Source organism: Equus asinus, chromosome 9 (genome assembly GCF_041296235.1).
Source record: "Equus asinus isolate D_3611 breed Donkey chromosome 9, EquAss-T2T_v2, whole genome shotgun sequence".
NCBI lineage: Eukaryota > Metazoa > Chordata > Mammalia > Perissodactyla > Equidae > Equus > Equus asinus.
The window spans coordinates 33683881-33708345 of NC_091798.1; the positions used below are offsets into that span (position 1 = coordinate 33683881).

Sequence of the window (24465 nt, forward strand, 5' to 3'; positions counted from 1 at the left end):
AATGGAGGCCATCCATAAATTACCAGTAAGGCAGTCCCAGTGGGTGATGACAGAACAGAAGCCCTGTCTGACTCAAGGCCTTAGAGAAACAGTACCATGAGGCCAATTATAAGGCTTCTTCTTGCTCTAATATCTAGAATAGCTAATGAATCCTATTCTCCACTATTTTCCTCTTTATTTTCTTACCACCTACTGTAAATGCTCTACTCTTATCTCCAAACCGATAACAAACCCAAATTTATACCCTTTCTTGACTGGCTCTGTAATTTCACTAAAGCACAAATAAGAAATAAGGTTCAGATGGAGTGTTTGCCTGTCCATGGTAAAATGATCTAGCTTCAGCTCAAATCTTTTATAGCTTCTGGAACCCTCTCCTCCTTTCTCACGTGTTCCAACCACAAAGGCCTCTGTTCTGCTCCAGGACAGAACTAACTTCCACCTTAGAGCTGCTTATCCTGCCAGTCTTGGCTCAAATGCCACCTACTGGCTAGGTCTTCTTTGAGCACCATGCTCAAGAAGCTCTCACCCCCAAACCTCTACTCTCTTTCTTAGATCCTTTGTTATTCCCATAAGCACCAGGCAGTCTGTAACTAATGTGGTCATTTATGTATTTGGTTCCTTGTTCACTGCCTCTTCCTCAACTAAGCTGTAAGCTCTAAGAGGACAGAAACCATGTTTTTCTTCAAAGCACTACTCAAGAGCTATGTGCCTGGCACATAAATAAGTGATCAATACTGTGTGTTAAATGACTGAAACTGAAAGAATCAAGCTTAAGCTTTGTATTAAGCTGTATGTTAAGCAAAGCAGAATTAATTTGAGCCAAGTCACCGGTTGTATATTAACGATTCTTAACCTTATAGAAATTATTAAAAGCTCAGCACAGGCTGGTTAAATGTTAACCTGGAAACACGCAGTTCTTTGCCTCTTTCACGTGGGTTTTCACAAATGCGTGGCCTTGTGTGAGAAGCAGTTTCAAAGCCCCTTTCACAACTGCTTGATGCATAATACAAAGGCGGCAGATTCTCCTGTTTTCACAGTGTGTAATTCACGCTCATTCATTATTCGGTAGCTTGGGAGCAGGTGCTGAATAGAACCTATCAACCTAATACCCTCATTACTGCACTGCCGTTTTGTTTTTGAGGCTCAAGTGGCCTTTCTGCTGTGGGAGTTAGAAACAGAACATTTGCAAGGGTTTGTGACCTACTGAGAGAAGATTTACCAAAGCAAAAGAAAGGGCATTTCCTTAACCATTCCACAGCAAACGGTAGTCTCAAACCAAAATCTAGTATCCCACTGCAACAAACAGAAAATATTATCGATACAGTGAAAGGAAGAAAGCCAGCATCAAGTGGAACATGCACAGTATAAGTAATCAGATTTAGACTTCTAGTTTTCTCATACCAGACATGTTGCTTTGATAAACTGGAAAAGATTTAACTTCTCTTAGAGATATTTCAAAGCAAAACAAACACATTGGACCAGAGAAATATTATTAAAAAGCCACAAATATCTGAAATGTCACACCAAATCTGAAATACGAAAGTAAGCAGATAGTCTCTGGGCAACATAAAATAGGTTACCACATACTAAAGCTAATGGATTTGACTTACTGAATATTCTCTTGGTTACCACAATTTTACACGCAATTCTAACAAGTTTTGATATCTGATCTCCCATCCCATAATATACTTGAAGCAGCATATCAGGAGTGAAGACAGAAGCTGCTCTAAGTAGGACCTGCTTGGGAAGTGAAGACTGAAACCTTAGCAGCCAAGACAACTATAAAAACCTACTGTATGAATTTGCCAAGGCTCCTGTAACAAGGTACCACAAACTGAGTGGCTTTACAAAAACCAATACATTGCCTCACAGTTCCGGAGGCTAGAAGTTCCAAATGAAGGTGTTAGCAGGACCCTGCCCCCTCTGAAACCTGAGGTCAGGATCCTTCCTTGCTTCTTCCTAGCTTCTGTTGGTTTGCTGGCAATCCCTGGCCTTCCTTGGCTTACAGACACGTCACTCCAGTCCTCCATCTCTACGTGTATTTCTCTGTGTGTCTCTTCACATCATCTTCCCTCTGTGGATGTCTATCTCTGTGTCCAAATTTCCTTTTTTGATAAGGACACTAGTCACATTGGATTAATGTCCACCCTAACAAACTCATTTTTACCTGATTACCTCTGTAAAGACCCTATTTCCTAATAAGGTCACATTCTGAGATACTGGGGGTTAGGACTTCAACATATCATTTTGGGAGATACAAAATTTAACCCATAACACTTACCAGCTAAAAATATGTATCTGAGCAAATGTTTGTTGCTATTGGGTAAACAGCACTAAATAGCTCACCTGATCTTGAGGATGTCTATTATATCTATAAGAGTGAAACTAACGGAGCCCATATTAAGAGCAGGTTCTTTGAATCAGATAATCCTACTTTTGAATCTGGTCTTAGTGTACTAACTGCACGATACTGGGCAAGTTAATTAACCCAGTCATAGTACTGCTGACTATCAAATTAGGCAGTGTGTACAAAATGCTTATTAGCACAGGACATAGTTCTTGGTATATGCACAATAAATGATAGCTCTTCTTAAATCATTAAGAAAATGACATATGTACTCTGTAGTAAAATTAAATGGTTAAAAACGCTGGTGAGCAGAAAGGAGTAAACACCTTCAGGAATTAGAACAACCTCTCTCCAGATGACTCATTCCCACAGGCTTCAGAAAGCTGAGTGTCACTGTGTTGGCAAGTTCATTCATCAGGAGCTCATCTGTCATTCAATGATCATTAACTAAAATGATTAGCTGCAGAAAGACCTTATTTTGTCCTATGACTTATCATCTCAGGGAAATAAAATGTGACTTCCAAAACACTATTGTGTGTGTGAGTCAGACAAAAAGGTGAATGAAATCTCAGCCTAGAAGTTCTCTGCTTATAACAAACTAAAGACCTGGGCTAAAACAAATAATTTCAGTTCACAACTGAATTGCAAATAAGACCTCCATTAGCAAATGTGCTAACAGCTGTTTATCACACCTCACTGTCATACTCTCTTTAGACAGTTCATTTCGGTCATGCAGGCTTCTTGGAGAGAAATGGGTGTGTGGTAGAGAGCAGAGAAACAATGAGATCTACTTTGAAGAGTATCCTACCAGGGCTGAGAGGAAATATCCTAGACTCTTAGGTATGAAAGAATCATTCCTGATCATTTAGTCAAACCTCCTCACCTATTCTCTGACAGGGAAGTTTGGGGCTATGTTTAAAGCCATAGAGGAAATTGGTGTCAGTCTGGGGTAGTGCAACTTCTTTAGAGGAAGTATGGTGGATAGACTTTATGGTGACCCCCATAATCCCCACCTCCTCATGTTTGTGTCTTATATAATCCCCAGCCCCTGACTGCTGGCTGGTTGTATGGTTTGCTTCTAACCAACAATATATGGCAAAAGTGATTCGGGATCACTTTTGTGATTGTGTTACATTATATAATGTTACTCAATGACAAACACTCTGTCTTGCTAGCTGACTCACACTAGAGTCTTGTTCTCCTCATTGAATTTAAAGAAACAAGCTGCCATGAGTCCAATAGCCACAAGGAAATGAGTTCTGCCACTATCTTGACTAAACTGGACCCATGCCCTGTCCAGCCTCCAGAAGAGAACCCAGTTGTCGACAACACCTTGGTTACAACCTTGCAGAGAACCCAGCTAAGATGAACCCAGACCCCTGACCCAAAGAAACTACGAGATAATGAATGTGTGTTGTTTTCATTCACAATGTTTGTGGTAATTTGTTACACAGAATAAAAAAGTAATACAGCATGGAGGAAAGGCAGAAAAGAGCTCCACACACACCGTGGATACACAATAGGAATGTGTGGAATGAATAAAAAAGTTGCTGAAGACAACATCATCCACAGCAACCTTGACCTTCTACATTCACCCAAGGATCACATGTGTATACTGTCCTCATTCATTTGTTCAGTCATTGATTTATCTATCTAAAACTCTGGATTAGATGATACGCTGGTGATTAGAACACAGGTGAGGTATAGTCTCTACCCATAAGGGCTTAAGTTTAGGAGGGAGAGAGAGAGTTTTGTAAAGAATATTGTGACCCGAGAGCTACAATTAGAGGTATGATCACGACCATCGTGAAGATGCAGCTGAGTGTGAGTGATGTGTGTGTGTGCAGGTGTGTGTGCAGCTCAGGATACACACATGACTGCTTATTTTCTTTATAGTGCATGCCCAGAATTTCAACACCTTTCTTATATGAGTGTTGACATGTTTACTTGACTCCTTTTCACGCTGTAATACTATCAACTCTGGCTGACAGGGAAGGTCTGCCCTTTCACCATTGGAGGTCAACATTGGCAAACAGGTGCTCAACAAACAGTTTTTAAATGAATATTTATGATAGAAGCATTATTCCTAAGTTTTTTCCTTCACTACCAAGATGCTGATTTCTAGCAGAATGATAGAAACTTCTCAAAAATAGCTACTTCAGTCCAAGAGGGGACATGGAAACCTATTTCCTATGTGTATCTTACAGAAGCTCTGGGATGAAACTGGGTGGCAGTTATTGGTTCCTACGATTATAGCAAAGAAGACAAAGGTGATGAATAAAAATACCATCCTATCTTTTTTTGAAAATCAAAAATTCTCTTTTATTCCTATTTCAACATATCTGTAATCAATTGGAGATGAAATTTTTGCAACTTACTCCATTGTACTGCAATTATTTACACAAATTGCCTAATTAGATTTCTATCTTATTCCTATGGGAATTTAGAAAGCAGTGAGTTATAACTTCATTAGATTGGGGTAATTCTTTAAGAAAAACTAATCTAACATCCACTCAAAGGTATTTTAATCCAAGATGACTTGCTATTTGACTGTCCCATACAATTTATCTCATTAGCTTAAATTCATAATTGAGTCTTCTTTACTATCTGACAAGGGAGTGAATACAAATTTGTCTCTGGACTGCAGTGATTACTTTCCATCACATTATTCACTGGAGAAACTGTGGCAATCAACAAATCAAACAGTGCTATACCCATAGGAAGGACTGTAATGAGTTTCATTTTCCTTATTTTTTTAAATAAAAGCAAATAATCACTGTGTCCCTATTTCAAAATCTTCATTCACTGATTTAACGTAAGTAAAGGGAAATATTGAACTAGAAACTGGCCATAATTTGGAAACTAAAGCTGATTTTCAAGCTGTACTCATAGAAAAATGCTTGATTTCTTGACTAGTAGGAAAACTGTCTAATTGTACAATTCAAAATTAATAGTTATAGTGCAATCTGTGTCTTTCACAACAATGATAGAAAAGAAAGATTTTAATATTGTGGAAAGGTAGCTAAATGTTCTACATATGTAGGAAACTACAAAAAAAGTCAAGTTTGTGGATTTAAAGAAATCCACAAACCAAATAAAGCAGAACCCTATTTATATCTCAGTTGGAATTTATAGCAGAAACAGGACTCAGGGTGTTTAAAAAAATAACTAAGCTCGACACTGCTAGCAGGAAAGTCAATGTGAACAAAAAATTTAAAACAGAGCCCATTCTGTGTTACCACACGGAGACAAATGAGTACTCTCATTCAGAATACAGCTCCCCTTACATGGACGAGACTCTCCTTTCTGTTTTGGTTATTAAAACCCTTTTTAAACCCTCTGAGCTCTCAAGAAACTTTGTTTTGTTATCCCAAACCATCTCCTTCTCTGAAGTACTTGTCTTCCTCACACAATTTAGCTTCCAGTTTTCGGCTCTCATCTGTTGGTTCCGTATGTATCATCTTTACCTGTGCGGCCAGACTGCGGGTACCTGAAGGCAAGTGGCCATGCCTCACCTTGTACCACATCCTCCTCAGGGCTACGACCATCTTGAACATCAGCAGTATGGAGAGTGGTTAAGAGCTCTGCATGTCCTTCAAGGGAAGCCTCACCTACTTGTTAGCCATGCAACCTTGGGCAAGTTACTTAATCTTTCTGAACCAGAGTTTCATCGGCTGTAAAACGGTAACAATAACATCTTCAACCTCCTGGAGCTGTGGGCAGATTGAGTGAAAAAATTCACGACAAGTGCTTAGCAGAGCACCTGGTGCCCAGAAAGCCCTCAGTAAATGGCAGCCCACCAGCGCTCCTGCTCCACACATATTTGCTGAGCGCTATGAATAATTTTAAAGCTTCTACCATGTCCAGAGACAAAAGGTTGTTTACGATCTGAAATTAGGAAGTCACATATTTCATGTCTGCAGTTTTACACAGACACCCTTGTCTGGGGAATCTACCCGACTTTGTTGATTCTTTTCTTTTTTCATTCACACTTTAAAATCTTGGAACTCAAGATGTGTCCTATAATCCAATCTTCTAAGTAGCTGAAAGATGTTTTGTTTTGTTATCTCAGATTCAATCAAACACAGCATGAATTGTGCTGATTCTTTTGAAGAAAGATATTATAGAAAGAGAATTACAGGGGTAGGCCTGATGGCCCAGCAGTTAAGTTCGCACATCCACTTCGGTGGCCCAGGGTTCACCGGTTCAGATCCCAGGTGCAGACATGGCACCGCCTGTCAAGCCATGCTGTGACAGGTGTCCCACATATAAAGTAGAGGAAGATGGGCATGGATGTTAGCTCAGCAAAAAGAGGAGGATTGGTGGCAGATGTTAGCTGAGGGTTAATCTTCCTCAAAAAAAAAAAAAAAGAGAGAATTACAGTACTCAGAAGGCTCCAGCTCTTCTTCTATGTTGCTCTTCATGCTTTTAACTCTGCCCTGGAAGCCCCAGCCTCAGAGTGCCACCATTATCATCCTTTAAATACAAAGGGACACTGCTTATTTTATCGTGTACATGTTTTTTAAGCCATTTGACACCAATTACAAATTGACATCACTTCATCTGGTATTCTGAAGGCAGAGTCCTGATTATTAGAGCTTTCTCACAATTAAAATGCCTATTTGGTAACTATATTAATGATGTTGATATATGTCCTTATTTTTTTCAAGAACATTGATGAGCTTTTGTCAGTTGTCCCAGCACAATTATTAATAGCAACTCCTTTCTTTCTCTGGAGTACCCTGATTTGGATGATAAATCATATGATCACCCAACATGACAACCCAGGTAGGTCTGAAATTTATGGCTTTAATGCCCTACATTTTAATTTTGTCTTTGCTGTTTGTAAACCCTGGCTTCTAGTCAATCAGTCATTCGCAGTTCAGGCAACACCTATTCCTTCGTATTTTTGCATCACATTGCATTACATATTTTGCATCACATATAATGAAAAGCAAAACACACATGGCCCTAACTCACAGAGTTTACAATTTCGTAGTGCAGACAAACATTAATTAAGCAATTACACACCAACAATGTCCCGACTCCTCAGGAGAGGTACCAGATGTTATTATTGCCAACAAAATATAACACATGGGGAGGTGAGATGGGGTATATGGGCAACACAAACACACTTGAATTGTTTTTTGACCCCAAGAGGATGTCATCTCATTTTAACACAGTATTCAAAATATCCTTGTGTTTGCCTGCCATGGTGAGGAGACACTTCAGTACAAAGAGGCCTTTCTGAGGATGGGCACTACCTAATAATTGTGAGTGTGTAAAGGGCTAGGAGCAGAAAGTTAATCTTGGTTTCTTCTTTAAATGGCAAAACCATGATGGGAGCAGCAAAGAGTGAGGGAGAGAAGTACAGAATATTTGGAATTTAGTAAGTCTCTTGAGGGTAAGTTTGTGTCAAGTTTTCTGTTTGTTTTGTTTCTTTCTCTTGAATTCTTTTTGGAACACAGTTCTAAGCACACGGCAAAAATGCTCAGAGTATCTTGACTTGTGATAGAGAAGAAAATGAAGCCCAGAGAAAGAAGGCACAGAACCCAGATTCAAGTAGACAAAGGAGAAACTTAAAAGGAGCTCTTAGGCCAGGCTTGCTTCTCATAGTACCCGTCTCCTTTCTGAGATCTACAATGTCAACAGCCAAAGCAGACTGTGGCTTGGCAATTTTGGCGAGGATGAGGGAGCATGAAGGCTCTGAGAGGAACACCATGGACGACAAAGATGAAAAGTTTCTCCTCAGAAAGATCTGCAGGGGACCAGAAAGCCAGTAGGGGAGAAAGATGGCTTGTCAACAGGATTCCTAGTCATTCAAAAAACACCAGGTGTGTAAATTTACTTCTGAAATCCTACATGATTAACTGGTCTGCTTTCCATTTATCTGTTGCCTGAAGAGCATATTTCCAATACAAATAGGCCCTTCTAAAGACAGGAAATTAAACAATAATTATGTAAGTGCACAGGGCCAAGGCCAGGAAAAAACAAAGGTTTGGTCCATGGTGCCTACACAGAGAATCTATAAATTATGATGCTACATCTTCATCCACAGGCTCTGTACTAATCCAGATAAACGTCAACTAGTGGTGTGCAAATATTTTATCTAGCCATATTTTTACTAAATGAGACCTAATTGTACTTAAAAACTCATCAAATTCTTCAAAGATTAGAGAGACAGTGGCAGAGTCACATGTGTTTATCTTTCATTTAATGTGTGATTAATTAATGCAAATATTTCATATGTGTAATTAATGCAAGTTGGTATAATAGACAGAGAGCTGGCTTTGGGGTCAGAGTGATCTAGGTTTAAATCCTGGCAACGCCATTTGTCAGCTGTTTGTCCTCGGCAAATCTTTGAGCCATATTTTCCTCACCTATATAACAGGATACTGTAATGAAATGTAGGGTCCTCCTTGAGTTTTGAGAATTTAATAGATAATATACGAAAGTATTTAGCAGTGCCTGGCAAATACTAAGTTGTCAATAAAGAGTAACTGCTTTGATGGTGATTAGGTTCGAAATTCTTATAAATAGTTGTGTTCATTTTTTGTCTTTATTTACACAAATGCCCAAGTGAAGGAGATTTATATTTTGCTGACGTTTATTTGCAGCACACACATTCTAGGGACTCAGTATGGGGCAGATGACAGGTGGATGTTAGGTTTCAAATTTGCTCCTCAAAGAACCTTCTTCCTTCCCATTCTATTTCTTTCTCTCCATGCACTTCCTCCATCTCTACTTCAATTGATTTATTTAGTATTTATTAAGTTCCTATGTGTCATCTTTTATCCTCTTTGTCTAGGCTAGGTATAAAACAGCATCAATATTCATTGCTTCTGGTGTTTTTGATAACTAACTGTGACCATGGGCAAATTAAGCTCAATGTGCTCAGGTGTTTTGTTTTGTTTCTGCTGAGGAAGATTAGCCCCGAGCGAACATCTGTGCCAATCTTCCTTTTTTTTTTTACTATGGGGGTCACCACCACAGTGTGGCTGATGAGTGGTATAGGTCCACACCCAGGATCTGAACCCATGAACCTGGGCTGCTGAAGCAGAGTGTGCCAGACTTAACCATTATGCCAAGGGGCAGGCCCCAGTTTGTTTTGTTTTGTTTTGTTTTTTATTCTGCAAAATGGGGACAATAAACCTACCTCAAGGAATTGTTGTAAGAATTAAGTGAGGATTAAATGCCATGTTCAACAAGGACTTGTTGAATGAGGCTGATTGTGAATTCTCTCCTGTGCGTTCAGTCCAAGGCTGTGCCCTTGGACTTGACTGACCTGTGAATGATGTGCTGGCTCTGCAGGTAGTCCAGGGCCATGGCCAGCTCGCAGATGAAGAGCTTCACGGTGTCTTCCTGGAAGCGGACATTCTGCTGCAGGTGGTAACGCAGGTCCCCGCCCAGCAGCAGGTCCACCACCATGAACATGTCTTCCTCATCCTGGAAGGAGTACCTGGAATAGAATTGGAAGTGAAAATGCATTAACTACATTTACACACTAAAGAGTTCCAGAGGCAAATAACCCCTTACAGATCAGAGGAGAGTGTTTTCGAGCAAAGAGTTCTGGCTTTTTGGGAGTACATGGTCTGTCACCAGCTCTACGACCCTAGGCCCTCAGTTTTCACATGTGTAAAATGGGAATCATAAGAATATCTATCACATTTGATCATGGTAAAGAATAAATATAAGTATAATATTTAATATCATGCCTTGCATATGGTAAGCATTCATTAACTGTTAGCTTACAAAGCTATAAAGCCCAGGAGATAAAGAAAGCCCCATTTATTCACTTATCATTAACGATCACATGCTAACCACACTGTTGCAAGAAGTCCATAAAATATGAGTTACAAGGCCTCCTTGAACCATGCTCATGCCCATTTTTCCACGCTAACAACTTCATTGCCCAGCAACATTATGACAAATCATGTACCACACTAATGATAAGAAAAACATATAAAAAGAGCAATAAAGAAGGCACAGTACAAGGAAGCAATTTTCTCAGTCTTTGGGATGAGGTAAGAGAAAGCTGCTCAGCAGAGGTGAAACCTGAGCTAAATTTTGAAGGATGGTGACAGTAATAATAACTACAAAATAAAGTTACCATCTCTGATATTTCTGATGAGTGACTTCTCTGGGGCAGGCTCTGAAGTAATGAAGATTACCCCTTGGCCCTACAATGCTGCTCTTATGCGCCCATTTTACAAATGAGGAAATGAAGGCCCAGTGAAGTTTAAGTAACTTGCACAAGGTCAAACTCCTAATAAACGGTGGAGACGAAGTGTTCTCCAAGTGTAAAAGTAAGATTTGAGTGGGAAAAATAGCATGTTCTAAACACAGACATGGGAAAGAACATAGTCATAGACTAAAGACTACAGTCAGAACACAGACATAGGGAAGGGAAATAGTTTGGGTTTGCTGGAACAACAGGTATGATGGGGAAGCTTGAGCAGAAGGCAGATCCCATGACAGGAGCTGGTTCATGAGTCTGTAGGTGTTGGGAGACACTGAAGGGTTTTAAGCAGGATGTACAATCAAACAAGGGCTTCACACTTGAAGGAGCATGGGGTGGAGAGATTGGAAGAGGAAATGAGCCACAGGAGAGCAGAAACAGCCTCTGCTGTTTGCAAAGGGCCTCCTGTAAAAATGTATTCCTACTGCTGTGGTTTGTTTTGTTTCCCTCAGAGCACAAGCAGGATTTCCAGTCGCAATAAAGCTCTCTGTATCAATACTATTTTGACATGTCTCTTTTGACATAATATCACTGAGATCCCATTTTAAAGTTTTATTTGAATCAAAGAATTAAGTGCTTGCAAGCCATGCCGCAGGATGCAAACCAATTCCTAGTGACAAATTCCTGGCTTAGGAAATAAGTGTAGAATATCAATGATGGGAGAACTGTACTTAGTACATTTTCTTCTTCCTAATGATCATTGTGCTAAAGGAAAAGGAGGGGATTTGAAAATAAAAAAAGAGAAATTCGATGAAGCATTACTCTGAGGTGGTAACATTCTAATGAAGGCTAACAGTGCCTGATGCTTACTTGTTCAACAAATAAAATTTTGCTTACCACCAAAAACTGATTCGTACAGAAGATGTCAGAAATTAAGCTCTTGGGGGGAATTTAGACAGACACACAGGAGGTGCTTTGTCAAAATCTGAGAAATGCATCGTTGGTATTGTCTTGCAAGAAACGATATTCTTTACCTCGATGCCATGACTGGCTGGTCACCTCTGCCATAGGTTTAATGCGCACCAGGAAAGGTGCCTGGACCAGGGCTATTTGATTCACAATCTTTCCAACTGCACCACTATAAATTACATTCGTTGTGTTTTACAGCCTTCCAGTGAGCAACAATGTGCTAATTACTACGAAATCACACCTGGGACCTGTTACCCCTCATGCAGCTCTCAGAAATGATGATAGCTCCCGGGATTTGAGCAAGGACTTTTGGGATAGCTGACAGATGGGGTAGGGACTGTCAGGTGGGAGAGGACTGGGTACCAAAGGAAGGGAAAAGAGAGTGCTAACCACAAACATAGCTAGATGCTCCTGGAAACAACTTATGCAGACTGGGTCAGCATGCAGAGCAGCTACTGACTGCCTTCAGCTCCCCACTGGAGGAACGTGGAGGTCAGAAACCAGAGAACTCCTCTCCCATTACTCCATTGAACTCTGAGGACTATGGTTTTATTAAATTCACCCTAGATAAACAAACATTTTTACTGGGGTTAAGTTAATTTTATTCAAACAACAGACCGATAAAGGTGCCAGTCATGGCCAGTTAACAACAGTGTTCAACCATGCAGGGGATTATTAATCAAAGAAAGAAGCAGCCCAGATAAGGGGCAACAGGCTTCCCTTGCCCAGTATGAATATAAATTTGTTTAATCATGGAGCCAGGTTTGGCTGCTAAAAATCATTTTTCTCCTTCAGTACATCAGATCTAAAGCACTCTATTGCAGATCTTAAACTCTCAGAGGGAAGAAAAATAACTATTTTATTTTCCAGAAATATATCCACTAAAATATGTGGGCATAACAGTTTGGTGGATATGCAAGTTAATATCATAATCTGATTGTTTTAAAATAAAAGACTAAGAGCTTTCTTATACCTTAGCCACTTATGACATAGATATGTGCACTTCCACAACTTTTTTTTGACGTGCTATATCATGGCTTATTTATTTCTTAGTTGACAGCCCCAAAGGTAATAAGTCTGGTCCCAGTGCACGCGAAACTCATTGCAAAGTATGCTCAGTAAAAGCAGAGATAAGTACCAAAAGACCATCACCTGCTCCACCCTCCTCCATCGTGTTTGACCCAGATCATTGCAATCGGCCATTCACAGCTCTCTCGTAGAATCTTGGACCCCTCCAATCCATTCTACACACCATAGTTGTATTTTTAAAAGGTGAGTCGTATGTTATACAGCCTTGTAAAACCCTTCACCTCTTTCCATGGTCTACAGGATCCTTTATGGTCTGGGCCTGTTTACTTTTCCAGACTTATCTTGAAGATCTTTTCCTTCCATTCCTCACCTAGAAGTTCATGCCCTTCCAGGCTTAGAAGCCTGTGATATGGGGAGACCTGTGCCCATGTGGACTCACAGTGCTGTCCACATCTGGTTACTTTCTATTCATCTTTCAGTCTCAGCCCAAGTGTCACTTGTCACAGAGACATTTCTAACACTCATATTAAATCAGGTCCCCTGTTATATACAACCCATCGTCTTGTTCACAGAACTTATTCTAATTTGAAGATGTTTTCCCGTGTGCTTTTGGATGGACTGTTTTCATTCCCACTAAGCCATCAGGATGCATGCCCGCTTTCACTCATCTTTGACTCCTCAGTACCTGCACGCTACCTGAAAAGTTGACTCCACAAGTAGTTGTAGAAAAAATAATGAATCAATAAATGAACTAAAGAAAGGAAGGAGAAAAGCAAGGTTAAAACACAAGTTTTAGGTGGGTCTGAGATGCATTCCTGAGGTTCTATTTTTAGAAATTACCATGGTTACCAAATAAGTTCAAAGAAGTCACTCATGCTTGAAGCTGTCTCTTGGAGGCCATCTTGAGAGAAATCTGACCATTGGAAGAGACCTAAAATATTTTACAATGCATTGTTTCCACATTGTGGCTCATAGCCCATTAATCGGTTGTGAAATCAGTTGGGCTGGTTCTGACAAGCACTTTTTTTGAAGAAATAAGATAGACTGAATAACATAGAATAAATTCTCTTAATATGTAAAGTTAAACATTGTTAATGAAACCTTCAGTGAATATAATATGTGTCTCTGTGAGTATAACAGGGTTATGATAAAAAATATTTTTCTCCCTGTGGATTGCAGTCAAAAAAGCTTGAAAACCACGACACTAGGAGAACCTGCTTCCTACTGCAGGACTATGGTGTCAAATCCTCATTCAGATGCTACCTGAGCACGGGTCAGTTCTGACATCTCCGTCTAGCAAAGCAAGGGAAAGGCATGACGGGTATTAGGTATCGCTTCTAAAAACTCTCAGGTTTTGGGAAAAAAAGACATTGATTGATTCATCAAAGACGGAATCAATTAAAAACACACTTAAGGACAATACAAGTGGCAAATTCACAGGTTTCAGACACACCTGGGTTTAAATATCACATGTGAATTTGGAGTGAGTCCCTTAAAGGAAACTGAAACTCAGGACATAAGTACATTGGGAATAATTTTATGCACCATGTGGCAAAGAGTAAATTAGATATAATATTTGTAAGGTAATTAGCCCAAAGCATGACACATGGCATAGTGGTAAAGAACTTGGCCTTGGAGCCAGACCGCTCATTTCCAAATCCTAATTCTGCCCTTTAATGTCTTCATAACTGTAGCAAGTTATATAAGCCCTCAGCATCCTCATCTATAATCGTACATACCTCATAGGGCTGTTGGGAAGATTAAGTGAATTAATACATATAAAGTGCTTAAAACACGGCCTGGAAGATAGCAAGTAATGAGTCTCAGCTATTATTATAACTACATTGCTTCTTCCACCCATGAATGTAATATAGCTCTGGTATTAAGCAGATTAATTTGTTTTATGCAGTTATTTCCTATTATTTTATATGCGGTAACTTTTATATGAGAAGAGCAAGAACACTTCTATTCATATAGTACTGGAGGTTCTAGCCAGTGTTATTAGAAAAATAAAAAAATAGGGCCAGCCCTGGTTGCCTAGTGGTTACATTTTGCACACTCTGCTTTGGCAGCCTGGGTTTGGTTCCTGGGCACAGACCTACACTACTCTGTTAGCAGCCATACTGTGCTGGCAGCCCATATACTAAAAAATAGAGGAAGACCAGCAGAGAGATGTTAGCTCAGAGCAAATCTTCCTCAGAAAAAAAACCAAAAAAACAGAAATAAAAAGAAAAAAAGAAAAGACATCCATATTGGAAAGGAAAAAGTAAAACTGCCTTTAATCACAGACAACATGATTCTGCTTACAGCAAATGATATAGGAAACATAAAAAACTATAAGAATTAATAAACAAGATAGCAAAGTTGCTAGATACAAGGTCATTAAACAAAAATCAATTGTATTTTTCTTTGCAAGCAATGAACAACATGAACATGAAATTAAGAATACAATTGTATTCACAAAAGTTTCACAAAGAATAAAATACATAGGAATAAATTTAGCAAAGAAATGCAAGACTTGTACACAGAAAATTACAAAACTTTGCTTAGGGAAATCAGAGAGATCTAAATAACTGGAGAAACATTCCATGTTCATGGATTGGAAGACTCAAATATTGTTAAAATGTCAATTATGCCCAGATAGACCTACAGAGTCAGTGCAATCCCTATCAAGTTCTCAACAAGATTTCTGTTTTTGCATAAATTGATAAGCAGCTCCTAAAATTTATAGGGAAATGCAAAGCACTTAGAATAATCAAAATAATTTTGAAGAAGGAAAACCAGAGGAGTTTCACTTCCCAATTTCTAAATGTACTATAAAGCTATAATTATCAAGAAGACAGTGTGGTACTGGCATAAGGATAGACACATAGGTCGATGGAACAGAATTAAGAATCCAGAAATAAATTTTCATATTTATAGTCAATTTATTTTTGACAAGGTACCGGGAGAGGATAGTTAGTTTAACAAATGGGACAATTAGACATTCACATCCAAAAAGATGAAGCTAGACCTCCACATCGTACACAATAATTAATTCAAATGGATCATAGACGTAAATGTAAGCGCAAAAACAATAAAACTTTTAGAATAAAATATAGGATAAAATCTTGGAGACTTCAGATTAGGCAAAAGTTTCCTAGATACAACACCAAAATCAAGGTCCACTGAAAAAAATTGCTAAATTAGCTTTTATTAAAATTCGAAATGTTTGCACTTCAAAAGACACCATTAAGAAAATGAAAAAGCAAGCAACAGACTAAGAGAAAATAATTGCAAAATATATAACTGATAAAGGATTATATCAAGACTTTACAAAAAACTATTACAACTCAGTAATAAGACAACCCAATCAAAAAATGGGCAAAGATATGAACAGATATTTCACTAAAGATATACGTGAAAAGACACTCAACATCATTAGTCATTAGAGAAATGCAAATTAAAACCAAATTTCATGCCCATCTGAATGGCTATCATAACTAAGACCAACAATTACAGATGCTGGCTCTAGGATGTAGAGAAAAGGGAAGCCTCACACATTGATGGTGGAATGTAAATGGTGCAGTTACTTTGGAAGACAGTTTGTCAGTCTCTCAAAAAGTTAAACATAAAACTACCATATCATCCAGCAATTCCACTCCTAGGTATCTACCCAAGAGAAATAAAAACATATTTCTATGCAAAGACCTGTACACGAATGATCTTTGCAGCGTTATGCATAATTGCCAAAAATTGGGGACAAGCTCAATGTCCATCAACTGGTGAATGGACAGATAAAATATGGTGTATCCATAGACTGGAATACTATTCAGCACTAAAAAGGAATGAAGTACTAACACATACAACAACGTGGATGAACCCCATAAACAGGATGCTAAGTGAAAGAAGCCAGACACAAGAGATCACATATTTATAATCCCATTTATATGAAATTGTCAGGAAAAGCAAATTGATAGATGCAGAAAGTAGATTACTAGTTGCCTGGGGCTCAGGGTGGGAATGGTGATTAACTCTAAATGGGCACAAGAGATTTCATTGGGAGGATGAAAAGGTTCTAAAATTGATTTATGGCGATGGTTGCACCAGTCAGTAAAATTACTAAAAATCATTGAATCATATACTTCAAATAGGTGAGTTTTATGATATTTTGAGGTATATTTTACCTCAATAAAGTTGTTATAAAAAAAAGGACATTGAGTAGGGGAAAAAAAAGATTATGGTGTAGAGAGGTTTAAATATTCGCTCAAGAATCACGTTAGGAAATTGTGGAGGCAGGATTGCATCTAAACCCACGCATTTAACACACATGCTGTATGCACAACAACCAACACAGTTCATGAGACAAAAAGCATCTGAAGCTCATAATAAAATCCTGCCTGGGAATAGGATAATTACTTAAATCCCCTTCAAATTAACTCTTAAAATTCAATTGGTATGCCTCCTGGTAGTCTCATTCCAATGGTGGGACATTTCTTTTTTTTTTTTTAAGATTTTCCTTTTTCCTTTTTCTCCCCCAAGCCCCCCGGTATATAGTTGTGTAGTTTTAGTTGTGGGTCCTTCTAGCTGTGGCATGTGGGGTGCCATGTCAGCATGGCCTGACGAGTGATGCCATGTCCCCACCCAGGACTGGAACCGGCGAAACCCTGGGCTGCCAAAGTGGAGCATGCGAACTCAACCACTGGGCCATGGGGTCGGCCCCTTGGTGGGACATTTCTGATCTTCAGCCAGGGATCAATCGCCATGAGGAGTTTTTAAGAACCAATGTTGTCCTATGCACTAAAATAATAAAACAATTAATCAGTCTTTTTCAGACTCCGAACAGGGAGTACTCACTGTAGGCTTTTCACTGTTTATAAAAAGCATTAGCCCCTGTGAGAAGGGACCCTCGAGGGATGGGCAAAGAGGAGGTTAAGGTATGCTGTCCCATCCCTTAAGTACAAATGTGTTTTAAAACATTTCTTTGGAGCAATGGCCCATCATATTCCTCCTCTTGTGGCTCCTTAGTAACTTTCCAAAGTGTATCTAGTGGGAAATTCATAAAAAAATAAAACCAAACTAGTATTATTTCACCTAATTAATTTACCATGACAAAATAGAAAACCCAAGGTTTGCAAAAGCCAGACTTCAACAATTTATAAAAACTATACCCAGTTGTTGTTGTTGTTGTTGTGTGTGTGTGGGGGTCGGGGGGGTGTGTGTGTTTAACTGAAATACCACAGCATGACGAGCTGAGGTAAAAGAAAGGTTAATTGCTTGGATAACACTGGAACCAAGTCAAGAGAGCAATCTAAATTCTCTCTGCCCTAAGTGTAGAGAGAAGGTATTTACAATCTAAACAAGCATGTGGTGACTTCTACTCATTAATGTAGCAGAGTGAGAACATTTCCATCAAGGCTTGTCGAGAGCCACTGCTGGTGAGGACATGAAGAAACAGGCGCTCTCATATGCTCTAGATAATTTGGTGAAATTTGGTGAAAGCTCCTTTGGAAACAACTTGCAGATCTTTCTTTAAAAAACAGAGTTTTTGACCCTCTAATTTCACTGCTAGGAACTTCACTACGGATACACTTGAAAAATTATACCAAAATGTACTTATAAGGATACTCATTGCATCATATAAAATCAAAAACAGTTTGCATGCCCATCAATAGAGGAGCATGAAAATAAATTACAGTAAATTCATGTTATAGATTACACAGCAATTTAAAAAAAATGAAGCAGATCTATATTCTGATATGAAAAGATTTCCAAGATATTATATTATGAAAACAAAGTGAGGGAAAGAACAATGTATATACTATAATATGCATTGTAGTAAATAGATGCTTAATGTACATAAAAAGGATATATTAAAAAAGGACATACATGCACAACTATAAAAGGAAAATAAATGCATCACACACAAATGCTGGTATATGCATAAAACTTTTACGAAAATATACCAGTTATCTAAATCGTAGGATTATAAGTAATTTTATTTTTTATTTATATTTAAAAGGCCTAATAAACATAACAAAAATATTTCTTTCTACTCTGATATGTCTAATATATGTTGTCTCCTTGCAACAAGTAGTAAATAAGCCCTAGAGATCTAGTGTACAGTATGGTGAATATAGATAATAATATTGTAATCATCAAACGTGCTAAAAGACTAGAACTTAATGATTCCAACCACTAAAAAGAAAGGATCATTATGTAATGTGACAGAGGTGCTAATTATCGCTACAATGGCAATCATATTACAATAATTAAATGTATCAAATTCACATGTTATACACTTTAAATTTGCACAATGTTATATGTCAAATATATTTCAATAAAAAAGGTGAAAAATATATGTTGTCTCATCCAGAGAGGAACTAACAGAGATGAGACAGCTTCTAATCTATACAAATTATCTAGACTAGTAGTTTTCATCAAATACTCAATGTTCACATTTCTCTGATTGTTCTATAATTGTTCCTTTCTTAAAAAGAATATTTGGGTCCTATAAATGGATCAAACGAGGTCCATATTTTCTCCTTGGTTTTTGTGCCTTTAAAATCTGTTTTATGGGGCCAGCCCGGTGGTGCAGCGGTTAAGTGTGCACGTTCCGCTTTGGTGGCCCGGGGTTCGCCGGTTTGGATCCCGAGTTCGGATATGGCACCGCTTGGCATGCCATGCTGTGGTAGGCGTCCCACATGTAAAGCAGACGAAGATGGGTAGGGATGTTAGCTCAGGGCCAGTCTTCCTCAGCAAAAAAGAGGAGGATTGGCAGATGCTAGCTCAGGGTTAGTCTTCCTCAAAAAAAAAATTTGTTTTATTCTATAGCTTCCCTGACCAACTCTTCTTTTATTCTTAGTAATTTTTTGTTGAAAAAGCCAAATCATTTTTTCTGTAGCATTTCCACAGTCTGAATTTTGTTGATTGCATTCCTGTCATGTCTTTCTACATGTTCTACCCCTCTGTATTTCGTGAAAATTGGTGGTTAGATCTCAAGGCTTGCTCAGATTCAGGTTTGATTTTTTAGGAGAAAGACTACTTCACAGATGATGTGTGCACTTTGCCCAGGAGGTATATAACTAGTAAGTCTATCTTTTCATGGCATTATCAGCCATCAATCATCTGAACGCCTAAATTCAAAAATTCCTTAGAAGTTGTGATATTTGAATTCTATCATTTCTCCTTAATATTTTAGTTAGAGTACTTTTATAAAGAGAAATTGGCTTTCATCAATTGGTTACTGTGAGGTCCAGTTCATATAGGAAAAGTAAAACAAATGCTTAAGTCTTTATTTACTTTTCAAAATGATTTGTTGGTTTCCTAGAATCCTCCAAAAGTAATCAATAGGGTTTTTAATAATCATAATAAACTCATGGGTTTGATGTTATCATCCTGACTGATGTTCAGTTCATAATGTCCAGTCTTCTGCAAGTAGGAACATAGTCAAATTGGATCATGTGTCATTTAGAAATGATTTGGTGGGTTTTGATAGCTTTATGACTTTCTTATGTGAAAAGATATTCCTGGATATCTTGTACTTTTCTCCTCCAGACTATCTAGGTGATAGACGTGTTCACTGCAATTGAGTTGTCAATGTTCCTAGGTTTTTTCAGCGATCAGGAGACTGAAATAGATATAGATATTTGATACGGATAAAGGTATAACATACATGTGTATACACAAATGTAATCTAAGACAAATCCATCATAAGTTCATAATGATACTTAACCTGTTACCTAGTGAAGGATACTGGGTTGTTTCCAGTCTTTTGCTATTACTGATAGTGTAACAGTGGAAAACTTCATGCATATGTCTCGTTATATTTTTGCCAGTCTAACTTTGGCATAGATTCCTAGGAGTGAGTTTGCTAAGATAAAGGTTTGTTAAAACAAAAGATAAAGGCATATGTAATTCTCGCTCAATATTGCTAAATTTATCACCACAAAGGGTGCATCATTTTGCATTCCCCCCAGCAATGGATAAGAAAGCTTATTTCCCCACATCCCCTCTCTAGAGTACCTTGTCAAATTTCCAGAAGTTTTTAATTTCAGAAAAACCCAGCGTAGAGCAAGAAGATTTGAAACTTATATAGCACTTTTTCTCTGTCTCAAAAGTAAAATTCTCCAAGGAAAAAACACACCTTAAATGCCCTCATCAAAACACACATAAATGCCCTCATCTATTCTTGTATATCTTGTGTGTGTATCCAGGTTAAACATCCATATGTCTAAAATTCATAAACATGGATAGTTTAGAGTTTATGTAGATCTCTTTGGCAGTGGGTAGAATGGACTTGAGGGAACCATCATGTAATAGTTATAATAAATGTTCATGAAAACTTCTTTTTTAGGCAGAAGAATCCTTTGTGTACATCTCAGGAGACATAGAGACTTGGTCTGAGGTCATCTCCCCTCTACTTTAGTCTTTCCTGACCTCTTCTTGCAAAACATAAATTGCATGTTACCCATCTGTGTTTCCCTCTCTGCACTTCCACAGTACCTAGCCATTTCTCTACTATAGAACACTCCAGAAACCCGGCTATAGATGGTTGCATTGTATTATATTGTATCATGACCATTGGTTTTTTTTTTGCCTGAATTCCTCATTTGACTGAACAATTTGAGGGATTTGTGCTTTGCTCATCTCTGTATCTATCAGCAACCGCCAGTGCATAGCTTAGTACATAATAAACACTTGCTTAGTCAATGGCCATTTTGCAAATATTTATTGTATATTTACTTGCTTGTACAAGGCACTGAGGCTAAAGGAGTAAACCAAGGAACATGGTTTCCCTCTACTTAAAGCTAATCATCTGTAAAAGATTTACACAAACAAATAGGTAATTATAAAATGTGGTAAGGGCTGTGAAAGAAAAGTGCAAAATACTGTGATAGAGACTAACAGAAGGACCTCATTTTGATTGTAGGGGGTCATAAAAGCCTCAGAAAGTAATACTTGCCTGATTCAATCTATAAACTAAAGCCTAAAATAAAATGAACAAAAACCCACAATTTACACAATGAAAAAGATTGTGGGTGATTTTTAAAAATCACACATAACACGTTGTAGATTATTTTCCTCATGGTCGGATAAAGTAGTTGATTTTCCTCCAGCTGGACCTTCCTCTGGACAGAGCTTTGAATGCTATTTTGTGATCTGTCGGCTCATCTGTACTGGCTCTGGAGATGTTATTTATGAAGTGTCTCTGGGGAAAATTTGGCTTTCATTATTTTCTACAGAATCTCTCAAGATGATTACCTCAGAGAATAATATAGGCAGAAGACAGGCCAAGGGGAATAACAACATCTTGCTGCCCATATAAAAGGAAAAGGCAAGATACACGCTCAGGTGGTAATGAGGAACAATTAAATCAGACTCTTACCCAGAGAATTTATCATGAGTCCAGAAAAGAAAAAGTGTTAGAAGTTACCACTTTCTGTGCTTCCTGAGAATCACAGATCGATCGCAGAGACAACCTAAGCTGGATGAGTTTGGGTCATTGATGGGATCACAAATGGCCACCTGTGATTCAGAGAGTGTCTGGGCAGGCCCTGACTGTGCTGAGAGAAGGATGTGCTGAGTCGAGCATTTTGATCGGCTGCCTCTCCAGAGGATGAAGCGGAGAGATGAAAAGTTCATCTGGCACAGAGCATTGTCTATCCCCACCCCTCTGCCTCTCTAGCCAGAAAGGCAATTGATTTCCTTACTGACCAAGCTGCTCCAGTCTCAGAACTCCAGGCAGGGGGAGGACTTCCCGGCACTGCTCCCCAATACAGAGATTTTTACTTTGCCCTTGATGCCCTCCTCCTAGCCTCTCTGTTTTTAATGCCGCCCCCCCCCACTTCCCTTCTCATGACTAGTGCTTCTAGTCAAACTAGACCCACTGTACCTTCAGAAATGTTATGATCTCTCTTGCCTCTGCTTCCCTCTCATGGGGCTTTTCTATCCATCTCTATGTCTGATATCCAGTAGTTGTGACACTACCAGGGAAGCAGGAATAGGTATAATGTTTTTTTCTCAAACTGAAGTATATTAAGTTCTATGTGGTGATTTTGTCTCACTAAAACACTATCATTTATCAGGTTAAATGGCTCTTTAAATTTTTTTTTACTGATTTTGCAATTGTATTTCATTTTTTTTTTTTTTAAAGATTTTATTTTTTCCTTTTTCTCCCCAAAGCCCCCCGGTACATAGTTGTGTATTCTTCGTTGTGGGTCCTTCTAGTTGTGGCATGTGGGACGCTGCCTCAGCATGGTCTGATGAGCAGTGCCATGTCTGCGCCCAGGATTCGAACCAACGAAACACTGGGCCGCCTGCAGCGGAGCGCACGAACTTAACCACTTGGCCACGGGGCCAGCCCCAATTGTATTTCATTTTTAAAAGATTGACTTTAGAGTTTTAGAAGTAATGATGCACATACAAGTAATATTAAAATAAAATATAAGTTAATGCTGAGGGTCTCAGAGAACTTGGGGTGTGGGATTTGGAACCCAGATTTGCTATTGCTTTCAGGTTTTATGGTTTTGGCAAAGAATCAAACCTCTCATCTTCGGCTTACTCATTTTTATAAGGGGAAAAATACTAATTCCTATCTTACATGGACTAGTATTTGAGATATGTGAGAGAATGCATGCAACATTTTAACATAGCACCTCAAAAATAGTAAATCCTCAAAAACGTAAGCTGTCTTAAAGAGTGACTTCACATACGTATGATTTCCTCACGCTTCCTCCAGGAATATACTTCTTGAGCCTATTTCTTAAAAATATGCTTTTCAATTCATCAAACTTTGTCATAGTGAGGATACCTTTCCCAATCATAGCAGAACTAGAAGGACCTACAAATAGAATATACAACTCTGTACTGCAGGGCTTTGGGAAGAAGAAAAAAAAGGAAAAAAGAGGAAGATTGGCAACAGATGTTAGCTCAAGGTCAATCTCTAGAAAAAAAAAAACTGAAACCAAAGAGAGAAATTAAGGGACACCTAAATATCCAAAGAGATATATAAATATTATATATATAAAATATATATTTATGAATTGGAAGGCATAATATTTTAAAAATATGTTAATTCTACCTGAATTAGTCTATAGATTCAATGTAACCCAACAGAAATACCAGCAGCTATAAAATACAAATTGACAAGCTGATTATGAAATTTATATGGAATTACAAAGGGCCAACTATAAGCAAGATAACCCAGAAGAAGAATTATGCTATTGAATTCTTTTACCTATAAAGCTACAGTAATTAAGACAGTGTGATAAATGTATAAGGGTACACAAATAGCTCAATAGAACAAAATCTAGAAACCCACACTTACATGGTGATTTCACCAATAACAAATGTGTTACTGTGGTGAAATCTTCAATAAATGGTATTGGGCTAATTGGCTTTCCATATGGGGGAAAAATGAATCCTGACCCTGGATTATAGATCTAAATGTAACAGCTAAAATAGCCATTTTTCTGGGAAACAGGATAGGATAGTTTTACCTTGGTACAGGAAAAGATTTTCTAAATAGGACACAGAAAGCACTACCCATAAAGAAAAAGATTGATAAATTATACCACATTTAAATTCAAGCTTTTTGATTGCTAAAAAAAATCACTACAGAGTGAAAAGGTAAGTCACAGATTGGGCAAATAATTTATACTCCAAAAAGGACTTGTATACAGAATATATAAAGAACTTTTACAGCTCAATGAGAAAAAGAGGCAACCAACAGAAAGATGGACAAAAGACAAGCACTTCTCAAAAGAAGATTCCAAATGGCCAGCAAGCATATAAAACGGTGCCCAAACTCATAAGTCACTAGGGAAATCCAAACTAAACCCACAATGGGATACCATTACACATTTACTGGAACACTTATACGTAAAGAAACTGACAACACCAAATGTTGGTGAGGCTTTAGAGCAACTTGAATTCTCATACATCGCTGATGTGAGTGTAA

General features: G+C 38.3%; 1 protein-coding gene across 1 annotated transcript in view; it reads right to left on the reverse strand.

Annotated features, from left to right (window-relative positions):
* The window catches only part of STK32A (serine/threonine kinase 32A), a 114223-nt gene that overhangs the window by 48771 nt on the left and 40987 nt on the right, over positions 1-24465 (reverse strand). Inside the window, exon 5 of the mRNA XM_014854805.3 lies at positions 9633-9806. Within this exon, the coding sequence (XP_014710291.1) occupies positions 9633-9806 (174 nt within the window). The remainder of the gene's footprint in view (positions 1-9632; positions 9807-24465) is intronic.